Source organism: Dicentrarchus labrax, unplaced genomic scaffold (genome assembly GCF_905237075.1).
Source record: "Dicentrarchus labrax unplaced genomic scaffold, dlabrax2021, whole genome shotgun sequence".
NCBI lineage: Eukaryota > Metazoa > Chordata > Actinopteri > Moronidae > Dicentrarchus > Dicentrarchus labrax.
In genome coordinates, this window is record NW_026136714.1 from 9,505,158 (window position 1) to 9,520,187 (window position 15,030).

At 37.4% G+C, this 15,030-nt stretch overlaps 2 protein-coding genes across 6 annotated transcripts in view; one reads left to right on the plus strand and one right to left on the minus strand.

The window, feature by feature from the left end:
- The first annotated feature begins 1,180 nt into the window (after positions 1 to 1,180).
- On the plus strand, positions 1,181 to 7,592 carry LOC127376032 (beta-1,3-galactosyl-O-glycosyl-glycoprotein beta-1,6-N-acetylglucosaminyltransferase-like). The gene is made up of 5 exons (XM_051422540.1): positions 1,181 to 1,270; positions 4,810 to 5,356; positions 5,848 to 5,941; positions 6,505 to 6,909; positions 7,003 to 7,592. The coding sequence occupies exons 2-5, from the start codon at positions 5,049 to 5,051 to the stop codon at positions 7,486 to 7,488; spliced, it is 1,293 nt and encodes a 430-aa protein (XP_051278500.1). The 5' UTR covers positions 1,181 to 1,270; positions 4,810 to 5,048; the 3' UTR covers positions 7,489 to 7,592.
- Positions 7,593 to 7,690: 98 nt separating this feature from the next.
- The window catches only part of LOC127376028 (protein prune homolog 2-like), a 36,732-nt gene continuing 29,392 nt past the window's right edge, over positions 7,691 to 15,030 (minus strand). For 3 of the 5 annotated variants that reach the window (XM_051422533.1, XM_051422532.1, XM_051422536.1), the window contains 7 exons: positions 14,500 to 14,599; positions 13,845 to 13,976; positions 12,323 to 12,409; positions 11,546 to 11,644; positions 10,906 to 10,947; positions 9,373 to 9,405; positions 7,691 to 8,931 (listed from right to left, as the gene is read on the minus strand). In XM_051422533.1, the coding sequence (XP_051278493.1) occupies positions 8,901 to 8,931; positions 9,373 to 9,405; positions 10,906 to 10,947; positions 11,546 to 11,644; positions 12,323 to 12,409; positions 13,845 to 13,976; positions 14,500 to 14,599 (524 nt within the window). In that variant the 3' untranslated portion in view covers positions 7,691 to 8,900. The remainder of the gene's footprint in view (positions 8,932 to 9,372; positions 9,406 to 10,905; positions 10,948 to 11,545; positions 11,645 to 12,322; positions 12,410 to 13,844; positions 13,977 to 14,499; positions 14,600 to 15,030) is intronic. The other 2 variants (XM_051422534.1, XM_051422535.1) reach the window with 2 other exon arrangements.

A 15,030-nucleotide genomic window follows, 5' to 3' on the forward strand; every position in this document is an offset into this window, starting at 1 on the left:
AAAGATGACCCAGAAACAGCTGGGCTGTCGGCTGGAAGGCAGACCTTTGAGGCACTGCAAGGCAGGCAGACAAAGTTTGCGGGAAGGAAATAAACCTGAGGCACAGGTAAACCCAAGGTTAGACAGGATTCAAGAAAAACTGAGCTTAAGCTTGGCCATAGCATTAGAACCACATTTACAAACAAACAGTTGATCAACAAGGAACATAAGAGGAAACAGCTGAAACACTAAGAATGAGGGAGAGGGACAGGTGGGACCATGGCACTATCCTGGTTCTGGTACAGATGTTGATAATAATGAAGAAAACCAATCGTAGCCTACAGTATTAGCATTTCTGACTGATTTTCTGCATAAATGCCGAAGAAATAAGGTGACATTTGATGCAGTTGTATGGACTTGAGAAAAAGAACCTTCAGGATATGCAAAGATAACAGGATTTAGCATGACGATGATGATTAAGCAACTTGGCTTTCAGAATAAAAGCAGTGGTACATTCCTGTTGACTAAATAAGTGAAAGCGTCAATCCCTGAAAAACAGTACAGTGGTAATTTATTTTACAAATTCAAATATATTTCTTTCACACATTTTTGTGAGGGCTACTATTTCAGGGCTATTTGCAGGACCAAATTTGAGATACAGTACAAGTTCACACTTTAAATATTAATACACAGGGTTGAAATGAGCTCCACCTCGCAAGAGGGTTATTACATTTTTGTATTCGAACATTAGTGGTGATAATATTACACCATAACCAGAGCAGTTATGTCTGGGAGTGCACAAGAATTGGGTATCAACTAAGTATTTAAAAAAAAAAAAAAATAGACAGCTTTCACTCTTTCTGAAGATTTTGTACAATACAAGAATGGCAACCATTGACCCTTTTGGTCTAACACTAAATACTAGTCTTAGGAGCAATTGTACAGAATACATTAAATAACTGGGTCTTCTAATCTTTCCATGTGTGGTCTTTATTTGTGCTGGAAACATTGCTCATTTATTTTTAGAATTAATGATTATGATTAAACTCATTAAAGATTTGTTTCCAGTGAGACACACCTTTTATGTTTCACTCCAGGCTTTGGTGCACGATAAATGGTTTTACTTTGAAAAATGCTCACAGGAAGACTTTGTTTCGTGGCCATATGTGCCTCCCATTTACATCTGGATAGACCAGAACAAGTGCAAACATCAGTCAGCAATTAGGGGAGAAACAGAGAGAGGGAGATGAAGAGAGAAGAATCACCTAATGTGCTGCTTGTAAAGTCACAGGTAGGAAGCATTAACAAGTCCTGTTGATTTGGTGAACAAAATATGTAGTTACTTTTATTTCAAACAATGTTACTTTAGTGAAAACTCTTCACAGATTTGCCTTCACTTAAAAAAAGAGGCTTTTATTTTTAAGTTTTCAACAGTAAATTCAGTTTTTATATTACATAATGTATATTGTATTCTAGCAGTGTAAGTTGGACTTTTATATTTAGGAAGAAGATGATAGTGGAGACGTGAGAGAAGTGAATATAGAATGGTGAATGATGTGTTTTTAGATTCTTCATCAGACATCCAGCCAAAAACTGGAAAATAGATACATTAAACAAATAAATAATGAAATTAAATGCAAACGTGAAAAAGTTGTAAAGTAAAAGGTGAATGGAATTGTAATACGTTAAAGCTGCATTATGACTTAATATAACTAACATTATTATTTCAATAAGTGGCTGCCATTTTATCCCCCAATGTATTATTCATGTACAATGTATGCATTTGTAGTTATTATATTCTCATTTCATATATTTTTTATATACTTGTCCCATTTCCACAGGAAAAAGCAGAAAATGGGCAAACATTTGCTTCATTAAAAATTTTCTTGCCGTAAAGAACGTTAAACAAAAAATTAACATCCACAGTCCTCAGGGAACACTCAATACTGCTGTTTTGGAGTCAATGTGTAAGGAAACCTTCTAAATAATATTTATGAAAAGAAAATCTTCAGTCTTAGACAGTAATTAGTCCGGGACATAACCATTTCTTTTTTCCCCACCATGGTCCCATTAGTCCCAGTCATATTTTTATTCATCGGTCAATGTAATTTTTGATTAAAACAGGAGGGTTAATGCATATGTGTATTCTTTTTACCTTTTCTGTGCTCATGTATTTAATAATGGTATCTTGGCTGACTGCTAGTCCAGTTTAAAGACTATGATTAAAAATTAACTTTGTTATTTTGTCCCGTTTACATTTTATACTAGTCATATTTAAATGGGTGACAATTTCAAATTAATTTCATTCACATCAAACTATTCAGTTACCTGAAGCATCTGCATGTGTCATATTTCTAGGTGTAAGGTTCCACATGTTTATACCCAAAATAAAAGAAATATGAAAAAAAAGGAAATGTAAATTTAATATATTTTGATAAGCAACAAACAAAAACATAAATAGAATCACCCCTGTGCTGTCGTCACTCCACTGGCTTCCAGTCCGTTTTAGAATTGATTTTAAACTTTTGTTGTTTGTTTTTAACACCATTAATGGCTTGGCCCCCTCTTACTTGTCAGAGATTTTCACTTTTCGCAATTGTGGCAGAGCCTTGCGCTCTTCGGGTCAGCTTCTGTTAGAGGTCCCTAGGTCGAGACTTAAACAGTGGGGCGATCGTTCTTTTGCTGTCGCTGCTCCTAGACTGTGGAACAAACTGCCCCCTGACTTTCGCACCACTACTGATCTCGGCCTTTTTAAATCGCAGCTTAAGACCCACTTTTTTAGATTAGCATTTAATTCTGACTAGGACAGTACTGTCTCTTAGGTGTACTCTTTTTATCTGCTCCTCTCTATGCATTTCTGGAAGGCTTTTAATACCCTGCAGTGCTGCAGCACTACAGCACTTTTAATTGTATTTGTATATTATATATGTGTTATGTATTGTTTCATGGCTTTGTTGTAAAGCACTTTGGGTACCTTTCGGCTATTGTAAAGGGCTATACAAATAAACTTGATTTGATTTGATTTGATAGAATCAGACCTGTTACTTGATTGATATTTTACGTTGGTCAAACTACTTCAAAATCTACTTGAATATCAAGCTGCTGATACAGTTTTAGAAAGGATTCCATGTTTGATTAAACAATAGATGTATCCGTACCTATTACCTATGAGTTTCCCTCCCTCACTACTTAAAAGATTTAATGCAGCGGTAGCGGGCTTTTTGTGGGGAGGTAAAAGACCTTGTTTGAATAGAATTAAAATGTACGCTGCAAAGGAGGACAGAGGCCTCAACCTGCCAAAAGTGGACTGGTACCACTATGCCTTTTCTCTTAATCAGCTCGCCAAAATATATATTGCAGAGGACAAAGCTCTGGGTTGGGTCCTGATTGAAAAAGAACTTACTGATCCAATGCCATTACAGGCTTTTATTTCACAACGTGGAGGATAAGTTCCATCTAGGAATCCATTATTGTTGTTTGCAAGAGAAACCTGGCAAGTATCACATCGTCTCATTGGCTTAAACCCTTCTTTTACTAGAAGGTCATCTCTATGGCATAACAAACTACTGAAAGTGGATAAAACAACTCTTTACTGGAAGTCATGGGTTGAAGCAGGGATTATTTTTATTGGGGATGTTTTCGAGGGCGATAATTTTATGGGTTTTGCACAACTGGTAACTAAATATAGAATCCCTAAGCAAGACTTTTGGAAATATTTGCAATTAAGAAGTTGTATAATGTCTGCACAACGAAAACTCCCCCTATTACCTCAAACAGAGTTACAAAAACTAGTGCAGGGAGATCAGGGGGCTACAGGTGGGGCATCTAAATATTATAGGCTTATAAAACAATCTCACCCGCCGAAACTTGAGGGTCTCAAGAGAGCATGGGAGGCAGATTTACAGGGCGAGATAATTATGGAGAAGTGGAAGGAAATAACCAGATCCTGGTATAAGACATCTAGAGAGATGCAAACCCGCTTAATTACATATAAAATCATACATAGGGTTTATTGGACTCCTTGTAAGATGGCAAGACTAAAGCTTTGTGAATCTGAGATTGCTGGAGATGTGAGAGGAGTAAGGGAACACTTTTACACATGCTGTATGAATGTGAAATGACACAAAACTTATGGGAAATAATAATATTATTCATAAACAAAGTGTTCAGGACAGAGTCCCGCTCTATGTATTTTGGGCATAATACCAGAGGGAATAGGGTTATCATTCCAGCAAACTCTATGGTGTAGATTGGCCCTTACTACGGGTTGTAGGATTGTTCTCAGACATTGGAAGTCAAAAAATATTATTCCATTTAATGAATGGATGGGAGAAATGACTATAATAGCCAGATATGAACAATTGATTTTCAGGCTGAACAATAGGGAGGAGGTATTTATGAAAATATGGGGTCCATACATGAATCTCATACGAGATAGTTGATGGGAGAAACTATGTTGATGCATTTTCATATAAACAATAAACCATGTCTTGAGTGTGACAAGAGTCTGATAAGTTGTAGGGTGGAGACTGTGAGAGTGAAGGCGTTGAGAGTGATTCTGGCAATGTGAACCATGTGCATGTAGACATATGTAATTATTTCTGTGTTTGTATTAGTTTAGTTTATGCAAGTGTCTCTTTGTGAGGAATATTATTATTATTATTTTTTTCTTATGTCAGGAATTATGTTGTTTTGTATTGTTCTTGTCATTGTTCAAGTTCAGGTTTTGTTGCACTGTTGAAAAGCAATAAAAAGTGAATTATAAAAAAAAAAAAAAAAAAAAAAAAAACAATAGATGTATCCATATCACCTCTCTTATCTTGTTTCCAGGGTCAAAGACATGTGGAATGACCAATCTACATGGATCTTTAATGACAGGAACTTGTCTACACACTGTTAAACATTACTCTTTATGATTTACAGTAAAACACTGAATGTAGAAATAACTAGAACATCACCTATGCTGAAAGATTTTATATAAATAAAGTGGCTGAGAGAAACATAAAGGCTTGTAAGTGCAACTGGACTACATACAGAATCACACTTTAATAGCATCTTAGTTGAGAACAATGAGGATACTGACACGAGGCAGCCTACAACGGTTGCTGAAGCTCACTGTTGTACTGGGATCACTATGGATGGTTTTGCGACTTGGTTTTCCTGAAAAAGGCTGGGCTCCTACCTACATTCTTAGGTACAGCTGGCTGGAGTATACAGATGCTGATGGCAGCCCAGAAAAAGTGTGCAACTGTTCAGCAATCCTGCGAGGAGAGAGGGAGGCACTGGAGCAGGCTAAATTACTGACCATCACTAAAGACTTCCACAAGAGTGTTCAGATCCCTGATGAATATTATATCAATGCAACCCAAGACTGCAGGTGTGTTGCTTTAAACTACAGATTAAACTCTAAGCTATTGTTTAAATCTAATGAATTTTTAAAGGACCAGTGTGTAGGATTTAGTGGCATCTAGCAGTGAAGTTGCAGATTGCAACCAACTGAACACCGCTCGTTTCAGTATTTGATGACCTGGAAATGACAACGGCTGTGAAGTGTGTTTGAGAAACTATGGTGGCTGCGAAAGTTGTGAAAAGCCATTCTGAGCTTCTGTAGAAACATGGTGGTTCAACACAGCCTCCATGGAAGAGGACCCACTCCCTCTGTAGTTAAAGACGGCTCATTTTAAGGTAACAAAAACACAGAAAATCTTATTTTGAGGTGATTATCCACTAGTGAAAATGTACCAATGAATATTAGATTCCATATCTGCCAATAGATTAGATTAGACTAAATGTTACACACTGGACCTTTAACAGACATTTGTTAGGCAGAATTCCCTTTGGTGTTGATTCAATTTTATTTATATACAGCCAATTCAAGCTGAGCAGGAAATACTTACCATTCCCATTAAGTAAGGAAGAAGAGGACTTCCCACTGGCTTACTCCATGGTTGTGCACAATAAGGTATGCACATTCAAAATTAAAATTAACTTTAAGAATGGTGTGGTAATAGTCTAAATATTTCACTTTAATCATTTATTGAAGAGGCACTCCTCCAGTTCAGTTTAAATGTCATACTGAGTGATTCTCTGTCTGTGAAAACAGATGTGTAATGTTTTCCTCCTCTGGAAGGAGCTTTGCAAAGTTGGAAAAAAAAAAGGTATTTATTTATTTCAACTTGGTCTTGAGATTTTTTTTAAATCTGAAAGCCTGTGTTTCAAACTGGTAGTGTGCAGTTTGAAAGAAGTGGGCATTTCAGAGACAATGGCATATAATGAAAGCTGCATTATGGGAAGTGTAGGATCCAGCATTTATGAAGTTGCCTCAGGACAATAAGTCAGGATATCTCAGCCTCTGCTGCCTAAATCTTTACCATCTTTTAGAATCAGTCTCTTGTGAGTCCCCAAACTTTATGGAAGAAAAAATTAGGTTGTTGGAGTGTACCTTTAAATGGATCCAAAAAGAAAGCAAATATATGTAACAATAAGTATTTGAAATTTGAATTTTTTTCCCCCCACAAACTCTAGGTGCAGAACTTTGAGCGACTGCTGCGAGCCATTTATGCGCCTCAAAATATTTATTGTGTCCATGTGGACAACAAGTCAGAGGCCTCAGTCTTCTTTGCCATCCAGGCCATTACTTCCTGTTTCGAGAATGTCTTCATGGTCAGCCAGGCTGTGAATGTGGTCTATGCTGCCTGGCCACGCGTCCAGGCTGATCTTAACTGTATGGCTGATCTCTACAACGCCAGCACCAAGTGGAAATACTTCATCAACCTTTGTGGCCAAGATTTCCCTCTGAAAACCAACTTGGAGATTGTGAGGAAGCTGCGTTCACTGAAGGGCGCTAACAGCTTGGAGTCGGAAACAATGGCTGGAGAAAAGAAGTGGAGGGTGTCAAATGTTCACCAGATAGTTGATGGGGAAATAAAGGTAGCTCCTTTGGAGATTTTCAAATTTTTCATTGTTCAGATTGACCTTAATGACCATCACCATCATATTAATTCACTATTTCATCTGTCCCAGGGGATAGGAAAGGCAAAGGAGCCTCCTCCATTCAACCTGCCCATTCTGTCAGGAAATGCCTACATTGTAGTTAATCGAGGCTACATCCGCAGTGTGTTGGAGGACAACCGAGTACTGGCACTGATCGAGTGGGCCAAAGATACCTACAGTCCAGATGAGTTTCTCTGGGCAACCATTCAGCGAATCCCTGGTGTTCCTGGCTCAAGGTGGCCCAACCACAAATACGACATGACAGACATGAATGCGATTGCACGGCTGGTGAAGTGGCAATCGCATGAGGGGTCACAGGGTTCACTGGAGGCGGTGTACCCAGAGTGTCATGGCACCCATGTCAGGGCAATATGTGTGTATGGTGCTGGAGACCTGCAGTGGATACTTGAGCAGCATCACCTCTTTGCCAATAAGTTTGACATAGACACAGATCCCATTGCTGTCTACTGCTTGGAGAAATACCTTAGACAAAAAGCACTGGCTGAGTTACTTTAGATCTATTGTATAATTTTTCTGCTGTAAAAATAATACAATTTTAAAGGTATATTTAAAATTATTTATATGTCCATTGTAATAAAAGCCTTAGTAAACTAACAAATCTGACTTTCTGTTTTAAAAAACAGAAGTCAGTGTGGGCATCGCACTTCTGATTATTGTGCAATGTCCATTCTGTGCATTGGTGTTTTTGGAAAGACACTTGAGGAGAAACACATCTTTAATGCAGTAAAACATTTTACAACAAATGAATACCTTGCAAGCCACAAACAAATGTATACAAATAAGCTAAGAAAAGTGAAAAGTAAACACACCCCAACCTGCACAGTAGGCACAGGTATACTGTACCTCTCCAACATCAGTCAACATATAGAATTTCTTTGTCACTCTCCAACAACTTCTCGCACTCACTTTTACACACACACACACACACACACACACACACACACACACACACACACACACGAAAACCAAGATAAACCATGATAAGGAGTACGATTCTGCCTTCAGGTGAGTAATCAGATCAGAGCAATCTTAAACTGTAGCAACTGAAAGCATGCAACACATTACTGCAGCTACTGATAACTGCTATTTTGCTACCTTGATGATATGACGTTGCAAGTATTTTCACAGTGACATACAGTGTTAATAGAACAGCCTACTGACAGCCTCTTAAATATTGGATGAGATGTGAAATTAGATGGTGATATAATACAAAAACCCACTGTGACAGGAGCCGCCTACACCGTCGTAAACTATTCAAAAACCAGCTTGCCTTAACATTACAGTCTATTGACAGAGCTACAGTACAGTCACATTCAAATTGTCCAGGGAACACAAATGTTTATTTGTGAGCAGATGGGCGGTAAAATAACTTCTGTTTGCATGTATTTGATTATTAGATGAAAAAGCCTTGCTACGGGTTTAGATAATCCACACTTATTACCATGGGTTACAAAAGATACAGATGGCAACTGACAGGGGAGATACATGAATGTAACAAAGTCAATTAGTAATCCCTCCACAGTGAATTATATACGAATCAAACTATTGTTCAAATTAAAGATGAGGTCATAAAAAAGAAGCAAAAGCTACTGAATGGGGAACACAATCAAGTGCTGTATAACATACAGTAGTACAGGATAAAGCATCTTCCCTTCAGTACAGCGACAGTCTCTGCACTGTAAATACAGTATTATGTTCCCCTCAGGTTGGTGCTTTCTTCAATGAACAAGCAACTGCCTGATGCTTTGTACCACATCATCTTCCTTTCTAACCCAGTGCTAGTTGTTGGTGTAACAACTACGTGCCATACACATCATGCCGCAGGCTGGCTTATATTCAGATATGCTGTGGTAGAGTACAGCATAATGCAGGGAGAAGATAGGCAGCAGCCAGGTATCTTGCAATTGTCAAACAACAGAGTTCCCCTTCTTGTCGGCTCTGAGTGAAAGATGAAAGAAAAATACTGTTGTCACATCATACAGTAAATGTAAGTCATGAAGTGCACGCCTCTGCTAACACTGTAAACTAGGCAAGTTGCAGAGGATTTTATGACTGTAACTGAAATGGGACATGAAATATGCCTATTGCCATTCTAAATACCTTTTTAGCCACTCACTACAGCAGGCACTATGACTTTGTGACACTGTACACTCAGAAATCAGCCCAGCGTTTCTTTACTACTACTACACTGGTAGTCATGAAACGCATTAGCACTGTATTTTTATGACATTTGGAACAGCAGTTATGTGTAAACTCTGTCTTGATCTCTCCATTGTCAGTATGTCGGCAAATTCTATTTGTTCATTTCTGAAAAATTCAGCAGTCATTTTGTTCTTTGTGTCTGTTAAATTCACCAGTTCACAACGGCCTACTACTTACTTAGCTGCTGTGTCTTGCAATTCTGTATCCAGTCTGATTTAGCATTGGGTTGGAAGGTAGAGAGCAAAGGTTAGTGAGGGAGGTAAACAACAGACGTGGAGCTGGGCTGGGGTGGAGGTGGGGGGTGGGGGGTGGGGGGTAGGTTTTTGTGAGTACACATGCAGTTGCTTGGGATTAATGACTTCTATCAACATTGCCATAGGGAGGTAAATGGAAGGAAAGGAAAACAAGCATCAGTGCTCTAAAGTGGGAGTGTTTGAGGTCAAAGGAGTGGTGCACAGATGCACTGCAATGCATAGGGTGCAATCATTTTCCAACAATAAACCAGTCAAAGAGTCAATATTTTACCCGTGAACACTTTTTTACAAGCACCGGGTCAAAGTAAATCTGTACTTCTCATACTTGATACGTGCTCAGTCACTGGCACAAGACATTGCCGCTTAGATCACAGATAGGATTAAAGTTTGAATTAGGTAGCTTTAATTTTTCTCTCTACTCTATTTCCACCAAAACATCAGCAAGTGTGTGTTTGTTCTTTTTACACTAGATCTGGATATAAATGGCTAAATAGGAAATAATCATACATAAAATCTAATGTATAATAGATTATATGGCATTATATATTCCACAGAGACTGTCCTCACCAGAAAAACAATAGCATTGGTCATATGTTCTAATGTTTATCTCTAGAGCCAGTGTTTGGTTTGTCCATTCTGGGCTACTGTAGAAACAACTGTAGATATAAAAGGCTCATTCTTATTTTCAGGTGATTGTACACTAGTGAAAACATAATAATGCATATTATACTCCATTTCTGCCAATAGAGCCTCATTAACGTTACACACTAGACCTTTAACCAACAAATTTTATTTTTCCTAAACTTGACCACCCCTTTAAGCCACTATACGTAGGATTTGAACATTTTTACTTTGGGGCAGTCTGGTGGTAGTATTGATAAAACCAGACAAATATGTACACTGCAACCCTGATGATTTTATTTTAGTATTTGCGGTTACTGGTGACTGCTGTTTGATAAAAAAGCTTTGTGTTAATAGTTGAAACTCATCTCACTGGAATATACTGTTAGCGAGCTGCAGTCAAAATACTGTACCTCATATTCTTTTGTACTGTAGGAATATTTAGTCAATTATGAGAAAGTTTAGTCTGTAGTACTGGTGTATTGCACATAAATTATTATTCTTCAATAGCAAAACATCAGACCAGCACAGTTGTGGGACTGACTGTGTATATTTTTGGTTGTTTTTGCAAGCTACCTCAGGGTATATGTTCATTAGATTTCTACTAAAATGTCACAGATGAGGGTTGAAGTGCACCAATTTACAGGGAAAGCCACATGACAGGCTGAGAGGTAAGAAAATCAATATCTGGCTTATTTCATGTTGGATGAGGAGACAGCCAAAGGTCAGTCAAAGGTTAGTCCCAGCATGAGAAAATTCGTACTAGCTTTGAAGGATCTTTCAGGGAAGATTTTACACAACCAACTGATCAATACAGGCAGGTTAGGTGAGTTACCTCATGCATGCAAATTTGTGTATACCCCTCTCCTCGTCATACCTTGGGGCAGAGTGAGAGATATATAAGCATGCCTAATTTAGGCACTTCAAATAAAAGTTTGCACTGAGTTTGTTTCCCTTTTCCAAGGAGAAATTCAATGTGTATTGTGTGTAACTCTGCTAAAAAAAAAGAAAGAAAGCATTTGGCTCTGTGACGTGATTACAGCAGAAATTTGTATTTGTCATTGACCATGGCCTTAACACCTAGGAAGGACAAAACACACAAAAATATCTGAAGATAATTATGCCTCATGTCTGCAGTCTCACATAAACTGTATATATTAGGTTTATGTATTTTTTAGTCCACAAACAGCTGCTGGAAACAAAATACTCTACTAGTTGGTGTAGGCAAGGCAAGGTAACATGGTTCATGTGTCACACTATGGAGACCATGATGCCTGCCACTTAAAATAAATAAAAAGGGCAGGGTTTCCTGGTATTTATTGGATTTTTTTGAAAGCTTACAATACCACTCAATGACAAACTGCTTTTACATGAGAGAAAAAGTCAGTGTGTAGATAGTATTGTTTCCAGCTTGTGTGGCCACCAAAGAGTGAAGTACAGATTCATATATTAAATATTGATACAAGGTGACTCACTTGACAATGCTGGGTGGAATGTGGACATACTCCATTGGGATGATTTCTCCAAGCTCCTGCAAACTATTCACATACTTGATCTTACTGCTGAACTTGGAGCTGTAAAAAAACAGAAATAAGAAACAATCAAGTAATAGGGAAAGTTGACACCTATATTTTCCTTATCAAACTGTCGGGACACTATTGGGAATAGGACCAAAGGGTGTCGTATCTTGGTTTATGGTGGTGTTAATAATATGGATGCACAATAAGGTTTTTTTTCCCACACCTGATACGAAAACTGTTTATTACCTGCTTCTCATGGCAGATAACGATATATAATACTGATAGGGTAAGAAAGGTTTTACATGTAGTGAGCAAAGATGGATGATTTCATTTTCCACAGCTCTGTTCTAGTCAAATCTAACTGACTATTCACTATTGTTAACACCACAACAAACAGCAGTTCTGACTCTTCAAATGTTAATTTATTGTTAAGTTAATTAGAAAACTTCACAACATTCTTTGGCTTTCATAGAACATAAAGCTAATCAGTCGTTTTGCATAAGAATTCAAAATAAGTTATTATCAGTATCAACCGATAATTTATCAGATGTAATTTAATTATCACGTTAATTTAAAATAATATGAATTTTCCATTCATTTATCTGCCCACGATAATTATCGTGCATCCCTAGTTAATGAATGACAAGATACCCTCTGATGTACATCTTGTCCTGTGCAATGTGTGTTCTACAGTTCAGAGCGTCATCTAAATGTGAAGTACAACAATGAGACCTTATGAAGGGTCTGGTGATTCCCAGCAAAGTCCGTATGAACCAGGAGGGATGGACAATGATGAACATCTTAAGGTTTTTCTTCAGTCTGTGGAACAAGAGGAGAGGCACAAGTGGTGTAAAAAGATTAGTAAGAGCTTAATTAATAACTATAACTTATTCATTATTACCAATTACTGCTTCCAGATCTAACGTACACTTTAGAATAGGAGTACAATGACGCTCATAGTGAAGTTGTTCAGCTTTAGAAAGTTAAAAACAGCATGAGTAGTCTGGTGAGTGAACATCAGAATTATTATTATAAAGTTATTCTTTATTCATTATTCTTGGACCAGGGTAGCAGCTATTATGGCAATAGCATATCCGTGCTGAGCTCCAATGATTTTATTGTATTTACATTTCTTTTGAGTGAGAAATGTATACTCCAGTGAAACTCAACGCAAGTTCAGTCAGACTATCTTCATACCTCACTGACAACTCTCACTCCTCTTCTTCATCAGCTGACTCTGGGTATTTACTCTGTCGGTTAAACCAATCAGACTGTGCCAAGATCTGCTCCAGCCAATCATGCTGTTACTGTCAAACTTTGAATCTTTGAAAAGTATTGTCCATGGTATATACACTTTATGTTAACAGTCCCACAATGCAATGCATTTTACAGATGTGACAAAAATCAGTGATGACTGAAAATGAAGATGATTCATGAGTCTCAGAATTTTACTATTTTACAATTTTAAAATCTACTGCTCACTATGGAGTGAACTACTGACTGTATATTATAAAGGGAGAAGTGAATGAATGAACGAGGAAGTGATTTCTGACACAATGATCAGTAACGTCACTACAGTCATAAGGTAATGACTTAATCATACACATTGGCTGAATATTAGAAAGGAAGGTTTATGTTTATCCCAGTCAGTTAGTTGGTGAAAAACTAAGATCGTGTGCCCCCTACTGGCCTACCTATGATACTGTTGAATAGTGATGGGACTTGTGTCCAAATTAGAAAAACAATTATCAACCATGACTGAGTTATAGTCATTTCTTGAATCACAATGAAAACCTACTGATACAAGCAAATCAGCAATATTTTATACATATAAACTCTTTAATTCTTTAAATTGATATAGAGTAAGTAATCTTTAGACTTTTTGTAAGTCTCTCTTTTCTAAGGAGCACTTATAAAAAGTATTGCAAAGGGGAGATTTAATTCTTTATTCACTTTGCTTTTGATTTTTCTTTGTATTTAAACAAATTTGAATTCTAACAAATTCTTCTTTAAACATTCTGCATAATATAACAATGTAATATAATGTAATTTACAGAGAAAAAAAATTATGGTTATTTGAGACAAATACATTTTCTAAACTGTTTGATGTCAAAGTTCAAAAGTGTTTTGTGAAAAAAGAAAGGTGGAGATAGTGGTTTAATGTGGTTGGGAACCATGTGTGTGTTTGACAGTACATATACAATATATTACACATTACAGTTGCTGTGCAACTGTTGTCTTGTGTGAGACTTACCTTCTGTCTATCATTTGATAGCATTTTTTCATCCAGGTAAAGCCAGGCATCCTCCTGCGAGGGGTGGCACCATTCAGGTAAACAATCATGTAATCTTCTGCCACCATTAGTTCCAAGGTACTTATTACATACCTACACAAACAGAAAACACTGTGAGATGAGCATGTTAACATATGCTGGCTTTTACAAAAGCCACACTAACAATTTTATGCTTAACTGAATGGTGTCCACATTTAATTGTGTAGTTTTGCAGTCAATGCAGCATACCATGATATTTTACACAAAAGATTGCTTCTAACTTTGTGGAAATAGTTTGCAGAAGGCCCATTCCTGTTTCAAATGCACAATGCTTGCATGCACAGGTCCATAAAAAAAGAGTTTTCATTGTTTGGTGTGGAGGAACTTGACTGACTTGACTTTAACCCTATCTGAAACCTTTGGGATGAATTGGAGCACAGACTGCAAACCAGACTGTTGCTGACTTCACAAGTGTTCATATAGCCACATGAATGGGAGCAATTCCCGCCAGCCTGGATCTAAACTCCTGTTCAAGAAGGTTGTTATTGAAGCATATTAATAGGTTTAATGTTCAGGTTTCTACATAACCTGGTTAAATGTCCGCACATATCTGATCCCGTAGTATAGCTTTACTTACAGGAAAAGGTTTTCCATTACATAATTGTAATTATCACAGTTGCTGTCCGGTAGGAAACATGCTGCAAACACGATGATGGCATTCTGTTGAGCGTAATAACCTGAAAACATAAAACATAAACACAGAAATGAAGCTTACAGTACGTCTAACTTACAGTGCGCATATGTACAAACCTGTGCTTTCATCCGGTATGAAACTATTCTCTCAAAAACAGTTGAAATGCAAAAAAAATATTGGTCTTTGTCTACACACTGATGATGGAAAAGAGGGTGAGGGGGAAAATTCCATGTGTGTCATTAGTTTCTAAACAAGGCCATTTTGAGATAACAACACACTGCACATTTCTATTGTAGCAGTTTTTAACATTTAGCTGGGATTGATTTACTGTATGTTCAGGGAAATCAACTGTTCTGATCATATCTCTAAAAACCACTCTTCCCCCTTTCACTATGTAGTTACTTTGACTGTATTACAGAGTTGACGGACATTCAAATTCCTTGAAATCGGGTCGAGTCTCCCTCTCTTGTTTCG